The sequence below is a fragment of the Leptodactylus fuscus genome, chromosome 2, assembly GCF_031893055.1.
Source record: "Leptodactylus fuscus isolate aLepFus1 chromosome 2, aLepFus1.hap2, whole genome shotgun sequence".
Taxonomy (NCBI): Eukaryota; Metazoa; Chordata; class Amphibia; order Anura; family Leptodactylidae; genus Leptodactylus; species Leptodactylus fuscus.
Genome location: NC_134266.1, coordinates 178951147 through 178963252, shown reverse-complemented (window position 1 = coordinate 178963252; position 12106 = coordinate 178951147). Strand labels below are relative to the sequence as shown.

Sequence of the window (12106 nt, the reverse complement as noted above, 5' to 3'; positions counted from 1 at the left end):
CAGCAGAGCCAGCGCTGATTGGTCGAGTTCCGTAGTCTGGCCAATCAGCACTGGCCAATGCATTTCTATGGGGAAAAGTTAGCTTGCGAAAATCGCAAACTGACAGGGATTTCCATGAAATAAAGTGACTTTTATGCCCCCAGACATGCTTCCCCTGCTGTCCCAGTGTCATTCCAGGGTGTTGGTATCATTTCCTGGGGTGTCATAGTGGACTTGGTGACCCTCCAGACACGAATTTGGGTTTCCCCCTTAACGAGTTTATGTTCCCCATAGACTATAATGGGGTTCGAAACCCATTCGAACACTCGAACAGTGAACGGCTGTTCGAATCGAATTTCGAACCTCGAACATTTTAGTGTTCGCTCATCTCTAGTCTTAACCATTGTCTATTGTGCCATAAAGAGTATTTGTTCCTACAGACGAATGATGATGATTGGATCTTTATCTTGCTGCATGATTCTGTATTGGATCAAAGAAATTTACTACAACATTTCAAGAAAAAAATTTAGATTTTTCAAAATTTAAAGTGAATCTACCAAAATCTCTTCCAACCACTTGGGTGAATTCACATTACAGTTATTCAATGTGTGTGGCTCTTATCCATCACAAGATTGCATCTGTCATTCAAATGTTGCAGTGCCATCTGCATTCACCCCATTGTGACCGTCATGTTTACCAGAGTCAGTGGGAACAGGCACAGACGGAAGGGGCTCAGTGTTTTGTTTTTTTGGTGTGTGTGTGTATGTGTATATAAGGGCTCGTTCACATCTGCGCCCGGCACTCCGTACTTCAGGTTTCCGTTTCCTGCATAAAACAGAGCAGGAGACGGAAACCTGTAGGATTCTTTCTCACCCATTCATTTGAATGGGTGAGAAAGATGTCCGGCGTTGAGCGTTTTGCGCTCTCAGACGCGAAACCAGGTTTTTTAATCCGGACACAGTCGGACATGCAGTACTCTGTGTCCGGATTAAAAAATCCGGTTTCGCGGCGGAGAGCATAAAACGCTCACGGCCGGACCCGGTCTGTGCTTTCCGTCGTCTTGCATGCAGAAGACGGAAAGCACAGAACGGAGAGTAGAACGCAGGTGTGAACCTAGCGTAAGCTATCGTAGGAGCATTGTCAATATAACTTATTTTTGTGTTAAAATACAGCCTTGCTTTGAACCAAAAATAAAAATATAAATTACTGCATGTCCGACTCTGTGTCCGGATTAAAAAACCCGGTTTCGCAGCGGATTGTGCAAAATACTCACCGCCGCTCACGGCCGGACATCTTTCTCGCCCATTCAAATGAAAGGGTGAGAGTCCTGCAGGTTTCCGTCTCCTGCTCTGTTTTATGCAGGAAACGGAAACCTGAAGTACGGAGATCTGGGCGCAGATGTGAACGAGCCCTGATAAGTGGTTTGGAAATGTTTTGCGTGATCATATGACTGCCCCCTTCTTTCTGAAGTGGCTCTAAGGGCCAATGTAGGTTTGTTTTGACATTTAAACAACTTTAAAACTTCTACTTCCAAGTCGTCCCTGCTGCAATTTTTCTAGTACCTTTTAACCCCTTAAGGACCCGGCCATTTTTTGGTTTCGCATTTTCGTTTTTCCCTCCTCACATTTCAAGAGCCATAACTTTTTCATTTTTCAGTTCACAGTCACATGATGGCTTATTGTTTGCGGGACAAATTGTACTTTGTAATGGCATCATTCAATATGCTGTGCAATGTACTGGGAAGCTGGAAAAAAATTCAGAATGAGGTGCAATTGGAGAAAAAATGCATTTGCGCCATTTTCTTATGGGTTTAATTTTTACAGCGTTCACTGTTTGGTACAAATGACATGTTACCTGTGTTCTACGTGTCAGTACGAACGCAGTGATACCAAATTTATATAGTATTTGAAATGTTTTGATACTTTTAAAAAAATGATAAACTTTGCAAAATAGAAAAATTTTTTTGTGTCATCATGTTCTAACACCTGTAACTTTTTCATATTTCCATGTATGGAGCTGGTTGTGGTGTCTTTTTATGCGGGACAAGATGACGTTTCTATTGATACCATTTGGGGAAAGATCTGATGGTTTGATCACTTTTTATTCAATTTTTTATAGGAGGCAAAGTGTTGAAAAAAACGCTTTTTGGCTGTTTTTATTTTTTTTGCCGCTACGCCGTTCGCAGTACGGGATAAATGTTTTAATATTCTAATAGTTCGGGCATTTTGGAGCGCGGGGATACCTAATATGTTTATGTTTAATGTTCTTTAATTACTTTTATAGCTAATCTAGGGAAAGGGGGGTGATTTGAACTTTTATATTTTTTTTATTTTTTTAATACTTTTAAAAACTTTTTTTTTTCTTCTGTTACATTTATGATCAGACCCCTTAGGTACCTTGAAACCTAGGGGGTCTGATCGCTCATACTATTCACTGCAATACTACAGTACTGCAGTGAATAGCAGAATCCCAGCACTTCTATTAGACGATGCCTCTGGCATCGTCTAATAGATCTCATGCAGAGACAAGCCTGGAAGCCTTCAATAGGCTTCCGGCTGTCATAGCAACCGATCACCGCCCTCATGTGACGTTCAGGAGGGCGGCGATCGGCGAAACATGGCGGCGCCCATGCCGCCGGCGCCGTTTACACACTGCGGTCACGTTTGACCGCAGTGTGTAAAGGGTTAACAGCAGCGATCGGCTCGGGCACCGACCGCTGCTGTTATTGGCAGGTCCTGGCTGTATGATACAGCCGGCATCTGCCGTGTATGGAGCGAGCTCAGCGTGTGAGCTCGCTCCATACATCCCCATGCGACCCATGACGTACAGTTACGTCAAGGGTCGCTAAGGGGTTAAAGAAACTTGGCCAAGGTGTACCAACTGCTTTGCTAAGCAACTTTCAGCAGTAGACAATCAGTTTGCCATGGCAAGTGATGGATCTTCCTGCTGCTTTGGGGAACCGCTGACCAGGACGCTATTAAAGCCATAAGTGTGCAGTGTAAAAGCCCTGGAGATTAACTATAACAATATAGCTATGTCTATTTATGGCAGGCATTGTTCATGCATATAAAATCATTGCTAACAGGTTGTGGCCCTTAAAAATATCAGAACAGGACCTCATTTAACAGAAAATCTTTACTTGAATGTAAATTGGCAATGGGTATGTAGCTTGTGCTGCAGTGGTCATTGCTATCGATGTAGTGTGTGCATGCCCCGGCTGAACTTGTATAGTGAGAAGCCAGGTTCTCCATTACTGGCTGGCTCACTTACTGCCATGGCCAGTGATTGGGTGGCATTCCTAGCCATTTCCTACTGTAAGGAAGTAGACTGCAGTTGGGTGCTGGCCATAATTGGGACAGGAGTGCTGACCGAACAAAGGTCGGGGCCCAACGTGTTATAAACACCGCTATTTGGCAATCACAGCAAAGTGGATATGGGATTCTAGCGAATCCCATCCCCTCTCTGCAGTAAAAGTCGTGTTGCAGACACATGATGAATTCCAAAACCATTGCAGTTTTGGAAATCGCAGCATGTCAGTTATACCTACAGACACGTTGGCGGTTTTCCTATATACGTTTCTGCTTCAAAGTGATGTGGAAAGAACCACAATGCATTTTTGCTGCAGAACGCCATGTGGAGCCTGATCTTAAAAGGTGCTTTTCTTTGTAACTTTTTAAACAACCTGCCACTAAGTTTTGGGGGCTGGAGAACTGGTACATCTTGGTTCTGTTGTCAGTGAATAGGAACACTCTTGCTTGCAGGTAGTGTCAATTATAGGATTTTTTTTTAAGCTACAGGAAAAGGCTTTGACCCATCTGAAATTGGATACTTTTTTTTTTTTTTGCCTGACTTCCTTTGATATGGATGGGAGAGTTGGGATTCTGTCTACACATCTAGGTAAAATTTTGAAGGGAATCTGCCAGCAGGAAAATTGGTATCACAAACTAATGGCAGTACCTTTGTAGAGTGGCTTCTACACTTTCCAAAGATGCCTTTCTTCTGCATTGCAGCTCCATTTTCATTAAAATCACTTTATTATGCAAATTTGCTGAAAAGGACTTTACGGGTGTTTCTTCTCTTGCCAGAGCTTCGCTCTCCTCTCTAGATAACTGTGGAATAAGTCCAAAACCAACCAATTGCAGCACAGCTTTCATTTTTCAAGTGTCTTAGGGCCTGAAAGCAGTGCTGTAATGGGTTGCTATAAGCAACTAAAACAATTTTTCATAAATCTGCGTCTGTGACTTGAATTTTGAAACTTATTGCAGCGGCTTCCACCTGGAGAAAATAGCGATCTGCTTCATTTGCCCCCAAGTTACCGTATTTTTTTGGACTATAAGACGCACATAGGACGCACTAAGGTTTTAGAGGAGGAAAATAGGGAAAAAAAAATCTTGAAGCAAAAAATTTGTAAAATATTTAATAACTTAATAACTCCGCACCGCGAGTGAGGGCAGGGTCTGGGTGCCCATCTCTGGCGTCCTGTGATCTGCTGCTCCTTTACACAGCTCCAGTGCCAGCCAGCAGTTCAGCATGTCCCAATGCTGGTGCTGAACAGCTGTAGATTGGGGGTTTGCGGACACAGGGATACCTAATGTGTATGTGTTTCACAGTAATGTTTTTGTTTTATATGTATTCTAGGGATATGGGGGTGATTTGAACTTTTTTTTTTTTTTAATTTTTTTTCATAGCTTTCAAATTTTTATTTATTTTTTTAAAATATTTTATTTGCCCCCACCTAGGGGATTTGAACTTGCAATCATTTGATTGCAAGTCCCATAGATTGCAATACAAGTGTATTGCAGTCTATGGGAGATGCTCTATATTACTGTACTATGAAGGCTCCCCTATGACAAGCCAGGGGAGCCTTCATAAGGCTCCTGCGTGGCACAGGAATAGGTCGGCTCTGTGGGAGATGGCCTGCAACAGGACAGGTGAAGGTTTCTGGCTGCTCTTGCAGAGCGATTGCGATAGCCATGTGGTCTCCATGGTAGCTATGGCAACCACTCTGCAGGAGTGGCCGCCATCTTTAAGACCCGACATCTACTGTATTGATGTTGGCAAGCGGCTGCAGTGGCCTGTACAGGTGGTATGGGTGGCTTCTTAACTTTCTGGGGGAAGGGGAGGGGGGGGGGGGGGATTAAGAAATGTAGTAATTACATTATCTCTTACGGTTTGTGGCCGCTCTTGCAGAGTGATTGCCATAGCTATCGGGTCTCTTGTACAGCGGAGACCTGGTAGCTATGGCAATCGCTCTGCAGGAGCGGCCACCATCTTTAAGACTCGGCATCTACCTTATTGAAACTGCAGATGTCAGGAAGGGGCTGAAGTGTAGGGACATGATACGGTAATTAAGTACAGGCGCTGCCGCCTGTACCCCGCGCAGACCATTAATCTACCTTTTTTGCTTCTAACCGACGGGACTAAACTGACACTGCAAGTTTATGTGCTTGCCCCGGACTATAGGACATCCGGACTATAAGACGCACCTCCATTTTCCTCCCGTATTTGGAGGAAAAAAAGTGTGTCTTATAGTCCAAATGTCCGAACCTATTGGACTAATCCGTCACCTGTGGATTTTGGTTCCCGATTTTCCGATAGTGGTGTTAACCGAAGGCAGATTTTTATGTGAACATGCCCTTTTATAGCCAGTCCTGCTATACACAGGTTAGAGCAGGGCTAGATTTGTTCTTTTTTCCCTGATGGTAAAGAATTAAACCACAAGGTAATACACCTACGATATAGTGCATTATTGGCCAAAAAATAAAAAACCTGGCAGATTAAAATTGCTACAGATGAGCAAAAGCCCATTGGCATACTTCAAAGCTATACATCCAAGGAAAACTATAAATGGTGTAATATATTTTATATTTGGATGGCTTATTTATAAGTGGTCAATATGAAATTACAATGGTAGAAGTTACTACAATAGAACGCTTGCATCCTGCCTCTAATACTACTTTTATATTTCTTAGGTACAGCCAAAGAGGGAAGAACCAAGAACTCCTGCCTTAAGTCAGCACATTCCAAAATTCTATTTTCCTAAAGGGTGTCCAAAAAATATTAATGTGGACAATATCATTTCAAAGATTGAGAAGACCTTTTCTACCCTTCCAAATGAGCGGGCTACTCTTGAAGATATGAGCAAAGTAGTGAAGGTACTCCAATTATGGATTTATTTTATTTATTTTGTTGTCAATTGTCTGGAATACAAGATCTGCAACAATGTGGGGCCTTAGCCTAAAAGAGGTTCTCATGTGGGTGGTGGGAACTTTATATACACACTCGTATTTTGTGAAGATGTAAAAATTCTACTTTTTGGCTGTCCCTACCACCATACTTGCCACCTAATTGTGAAGAAAAAAATCCCCTTCTCAGTTGAACTCTGTAAGTTTTGCAGTCCGTGCTTACTGTAGCAGTTTAGCAGGAGTTCTTTCCAGGGACTCTAGTGAGGCACCCAGATGTATATGAGCAATCTATAGGGGGTTAGATGGCTTTATAGTGTATACTTTGTCATGTATCTTATCACCAGTAGGAGGAGCTTTCTTTTCATTTGGCATATTTGTACTGACTGCTTTAGAGTTGCTAGGGGGCCGCACTGATGCTTGTCATGTATTGCATTTTGGTTCCATTAATCTGCTGTGACTGTGAAAGAGAATACAGGTTTTACTAATGTTGTAGCTATCCTCAGTTCAGGTGGTGGCCATACCTCAGAAACTTCCTTCCTGTATAGACAGTGCCACAGAGAATGTGTACATCATGGCAACTAAAAGGAATAGGAGTCAATTGACAGATATGTCCTACTGTAATTTAGCCGACAGTTTCTAGGGAAGAGTGTTGTATAGGCCATTCTCCTAGAGGTCATGCTTACAGAATGTAATGTGCAGTCTGCTGGGTGATATGACTATTGGAATATTACAAGATTTCTGCTCTAATGACCGACATGAGTTTTTGCTTCCTTGGTTTAACACATTAAATGCCACAGACGGAAATGCATTTTTTTTCAGGTGGATCCAAGGGATCTCAAGAGACTGAAAGGGGTTTCCTGGCAAAAAAAAAAATATTTTTAAAAGTTTGTTGTTAACCCATTCATAGCACTAAGTTCACCCATATACCTTTCACAGTGTTTTGAGTGATGTCTGGCTTTCACTGGTGTCCTCTGCATTTGTTTACATGGGTACCCACCTGCTGTCTTAGCCTACAACTATCATGATGCACTGCAGATCACTCAGATTCCTCCCCCCCCCCTCCTCATTTCCCTAGCTAGCCTGTGGACAACAAGCCCTGTCTATCTACCTAGCTAACTCAGTCCCCAACCCCCTCCCCACTACATCATCCTTACCTGTCTTGCCGTCCTGGAGATGACTTTGGGGTGCCATTGTTCCCTCCAGCCCACAACTGGAATCCATATCTGGCGCCTACGCAATAAAACCCCAGCAGAAGCTACACATGCGCAATAACAATTCCTATTTTAAACCGTTAGATAATGACCATTGTTGTATTACATGAACTATAGCATTGACAAGGGAATTAGTGTCAGATTTTCTATTTTCAGGACTCTCATACAATTAAATGGAAAGAAATTGTGCGTGTGCTGCTCTTTCTGTGAATTCAGTCTTGTTCTTGAGATGTGCCCCCCACCTCTGGGACACACACCTATCTATAAGTCATTTATTGCATATCCAAGGGATATAGTGATAAATAGCAAGTACCGTATTTTTCAGACTATAAGACGCACTATTTTTTTTCCCAAAAAATTTTGGGCGTGGGGGGAATGAGGGTGCGTCTTATAGTCCGAATGTGAGGGCTGAGGAACCGAATTGCAGCATTGCGAGGCTCCTGCCGATGCTGGCTTCCTGCAGTGGTAGGAGCGTGGCGATGCTGCGGGCCCCAGTACCTGAGCCGGTGTCTAAAACCCTCCCCGGCATCTGCTGTTCTATTAAAGCGGATGCAGGGTCTGTAATAATGTCGGCCGCTCTGCTGCGGAGCGGTTGCCATAGCAACCGGGTCTCCGCTATACGTGGAGGCCGAAGCTAATGCCCACAATCAGAATACATTCTAATTGTGGGCATTAAAACTTAGCCCCCCCCCCCAAAGTTTCCAAAGGCCCCATACCTTTAAAGTTGCAGGCTGGCTCCTGTGCGGCTAGGTCACAGGATCCGACCTGTTCTGGTGACAGCCGGGAGCCTACTGAAGGCTCCCAGGCCTGTCATTGCTATATTACTTTTGCAGCTGGTCTATGACCATCCGCAATAGTAATGTATAGCATACACTTGTATTGCCATCTATGGGCCATACAATCAACTGATTGCAGGTTCAAGCCCCCTAGGTTGGGTCTAATAAAATAGTGGGGGAAAAAAAAATAAAACTTCTAAATCACCTCCTTTACCTAGAATACATATAAAAATAGAAAACTACTGTGAAACGCATACACATTAGGTATCCCTGTGTCCAAAATTGCCCGCTTTACTAATATTTTTCCTGTACCGTGAACATCAAAATCAAAAGTACCAAACGCTGTTTTTTTTTTCACCGTTTTGCCTCTGATTTAATTAAAACTTGATCTAAGCCATAGACATTCCCCAAAATGGTATAATTAAAAAGTACATCTGGCCCCACAAAAATGCTCTGTGGGGGCAACATGGTGGCTCAGTGGTTAGCACTGCAGCCTTGCAGCGCTGGGGTCCTGAGTTCGAATCCCGCCAGGAACAACATCTGCAAGGAGTTTGTATGTTCTCCCCGTGTTTGCAAAAGACATTCTGATAGGAGGAGGAAAAAAAGAAAAAAAAAAAAAAACTATGCATCCCTGTACAGCTGCAGGGTCACCTGTCAGTGTGGCCTTGCAGCTGTTGCAGAACTACAACTCCCATATATCAAATATTTTACCTCCCCCCCCCCCCCCCTTATTTTCCTCCTCTATATCCTAGGTGCGTCTTATAGTCCGAAAAATACGGTACCTCTTCAAAGCACACATCACTGGGCCTGTGTTTTGACTACTTTAGGCAGCGTGGTGGTGTTTTCCAGCACGTCTGTAGTGTTGGAGAATCTATTGTTTGTATCTTCATGCACAGTGTATAACGTTTTGCTGTGTGCGCCAGAATTCCCTACTGGGACATAATCCCAGTTTAGTGTAGAAGATGAATGCTACTCATGTGATTTAATTGGAGAATTTCGTTGCTTGCTCCGGCCTGTCTTCTATCATTACCTTGTATTACACATTGTCATTTCCACAAGGCTATATATGGCCATCTGGCAATGTTTGCCTCAGCCTCAAGGTTTACAGTGTCTAACTTGTTCCCAGCAGATGTTCTCTGTTGATAACCATAAGCCTGCATTCAGGTACCTGTTTCCTGACACAATTCTATGAAATTGCATTTGTAAAGCACTGTGATATTTGCTGCCTGCCCCCCCCCCCTGCTATTTACATGCAGGGCTTCAGGCTTGGCTATCGTCATGCAATGTTGGTAAAGACCTGTGCTGCAGTTATAATTCATCAACCTTTGGGAATGATTGTAATAGGAAGCTTTAATAATGCATGAATACCTCCTACAGCTTGAATACAGTATATATGTTTTCCATCCTCAGGCTTGTGAATGCCCGCTTTACTGGAAAGCACCATTGTTTTATGCAGCTGGTGGGGACAGGACCGGATACGTGTCTGTTCACAAGTTTGTGGCCATGTGGAGAAAGTAAGTATGACTCCATAGCTTTAACTTGCCAGTTGTTGTTATTATTAACTATTATTATTGCTAAGTATGTCTTAGGCTATATCTACATATCTAAACCTCTCTGACCAAAGACTACGGTATCACGCTACCTGCTTCGCATTTGATGAAAGAGCAATCTTGACCAACAACTTGTAACGACATCAGTCGCCAGAAGTCCAAACCTGCTGCGTTTTTGGCAGTGGTCACAACAACTAGTAGAGTGTATTATAACTATATTAATCTTCACTAGTTGCAGAGCCATGTGCAAGAAGTTGTATGGCAAGACATTGAGGCCCTGTAGCTTCTGGCGACTCTGTATAGTGTTTTTGCGATTGATATTCTCCTTTGAAAGCAGAGCTTTGCATTCTTGAAAAACTGACAGAAAACCTATGTATGAAGTCAGAGGTGTAGCATAGTACCCTTGTACAGCTCCATATAACTGACTCCTTAGGGCTCATTGTGAGGAAGCTTTCTAAACCATTAGTTTGACATTCTGATGTTATTGCTGTACTTCTGCAGTATGTTACTTTTTGTTATTTTACATAACGTATCTGGGATAGAATTAAAGGGGTATTCCCATCTCGCTTGTTCACCAACCTGCAGCAGGGCTGTGTGCTCTCTTCACTTCCTGGTTTGCTCGGTACATTGGTGGGCGGGGTTTCACGTGCTCCATCTACTATGTTTGCAGTCAGTAATGAGGGATTGGTTGTAAATGAATTACCACAGTATGAAGTTGTTGTAGAAGCTGATGTAGCAGAGCTGGATTTGAGTCAGTTTGTAATACATACAGCGGTACCGGACTCCCTATCTCAGCCAAATTCAATTAAACCGACTGATAAGTGGAAGAGCAGAAGATGAAACGGCTCAGAAATCCCGGAGCTCTCACCTCCCGCCTCCCCTATCTGAGGACTCCCATTGCTTGTCTGTGGCAGAGACATACACAGCTCAGAGCTGCTCCCAACACTCAGCACCCCTCCTTCCCTGAGAGCAGGTAGCTACATCACTTGAGGACTGAGGAGATAAGCCCTGGGTCAGGGCCCGTGGTCATAGAAACATATGTAAATGATGAAGTAAATAAATCAAGATAGCGGCCAAACAAAGCAGTTTTGATAAAGCAGTGTATTTAGGAAAAGTTTTATATCCACATAAACTAGTAGTATAGATAGGATCCTTGTGATGGGACAACCCCTTTAAACAAGGAAGTGGGGTTTAAAGAATACTTTATATTGTTCCTTGTTGGATCCATTCCCAGTGTGATCATGACCTTAAACTATTGCTTAGGAATGAGAGCACACATAGTATGGTGGCCTCCTGCAATATGCTTCAACTTTAACAGTAAAGGTTTTGGGGAATGCCACCCAGGTAGAGGAGCTGCAACATGAGTAAGGAGGCGCCACCAAAAATTAGCAGAGAAAAAAAAAAATTCCTTCACCGCTTTCAGATTAAAAACTCCCCATGTAACTGTTGTTTTAGTGGTCCACCTCTCCATTTTTCAGGTCCTCTGTTAGTCCTGTGTTATTGTGAACCTAGCGTCAGAATACTAGCAGCCAACCAGACCTCTCCCTGTCAAACTGCAACAGTAAATGGAGCTCTAAGGTTTTAATGAACTATTAATTTTATTTGCATAAAACTGGCTATACACATTGGAGTATTGACCAACAGCTAATGTGTATGGGGGGCTTCTGACATTCCTGGTATCATAAGGGGATAGGGGTCTGGCAGCTGAATTTCAGTTGCCTGGTATTTTGCCCAGGTAATAAGCTGCTGGCAGACATGTCTGAGAACAGTGCACTTACAGATGCGAGCTCAGCTGAGAGGTGCATGGGGGAGAACACACAGATGGCCTATACTAAAGATATTCAATGTTTCAAGGACCCTTTTAAGGACTTCTGTGAGAGCTCTTTAATGCAAACTGACTTGTTTCGGGGTTTTTTTTTGTATATTTTAGAGTTTTACAGACTTGTCATGATGATGCGGCAAAGCTTATGCAGCTTTTAGCCAAGCCGGGCTGCGCTTATTTGGAACAGGAGGACTTTATACCGTTCTTACAAGTAAGCAGTTACTTTACTCTTCTCACTAACAGCTTATAGTATTTCACTGCTAGCTGTATCTATGAAAGAGAAAATATCCAGGGCTCAGCTCCGCACTGGAGCACATATAGATATATGCGTGGTTTTTATCATGTTGGTTACATATCACTAGTAAGTTTATGAATCTGTCAGTCATGTATTACACGAGCTGGTTATTGGGTATGACTGCGTAAAGGTGTCTGCTGACTTGCAGTGTATTGCAAACACTCAGTGGACTCCATCTTTTCATCCAAATTGGTTGTTTGCTGTCCATTGCCCTTTGTAAACAGGGCAATGTCTACTGACTTGCAAACTGAATAGGAAATATTGCTGTATATAAATGTAGCCAACATG

At 43.0% G+C, this 12106-nt stretch overlaps 1 protein-coding gene across 2 annotated transcripts in view; it reads left to right on the top strand.

Annotated features, from left to right (window-relative positions):
* The window catches only part of PPP2R3B (protein phosphatase 2 regulatory subunit B''beta), a 42718-nt gene that overhangs the window by 21862 nt on the left and 8750 nt on the right, over positions 1 to 12106 (top strand). For both annotated transcript variants that reach the window (XM_075265244.1, XM_075265245.1), the window contains 3 exons: positions 5952 to 6134; positions 9562 to 9665; positions 11632 to 11734. In XM_075265244.1, the coding sequence (XP_075121345.1) occupies positions 5952 to 6134; positions 9562 to 9665; positions 11632 to 11734 (390 nt within the window). The remainder of the gene's footprint in view (positions 1 to 5951; positions 6135 to 9561; positions 9666 to 11631; positions 11735 to 12106) is intronic.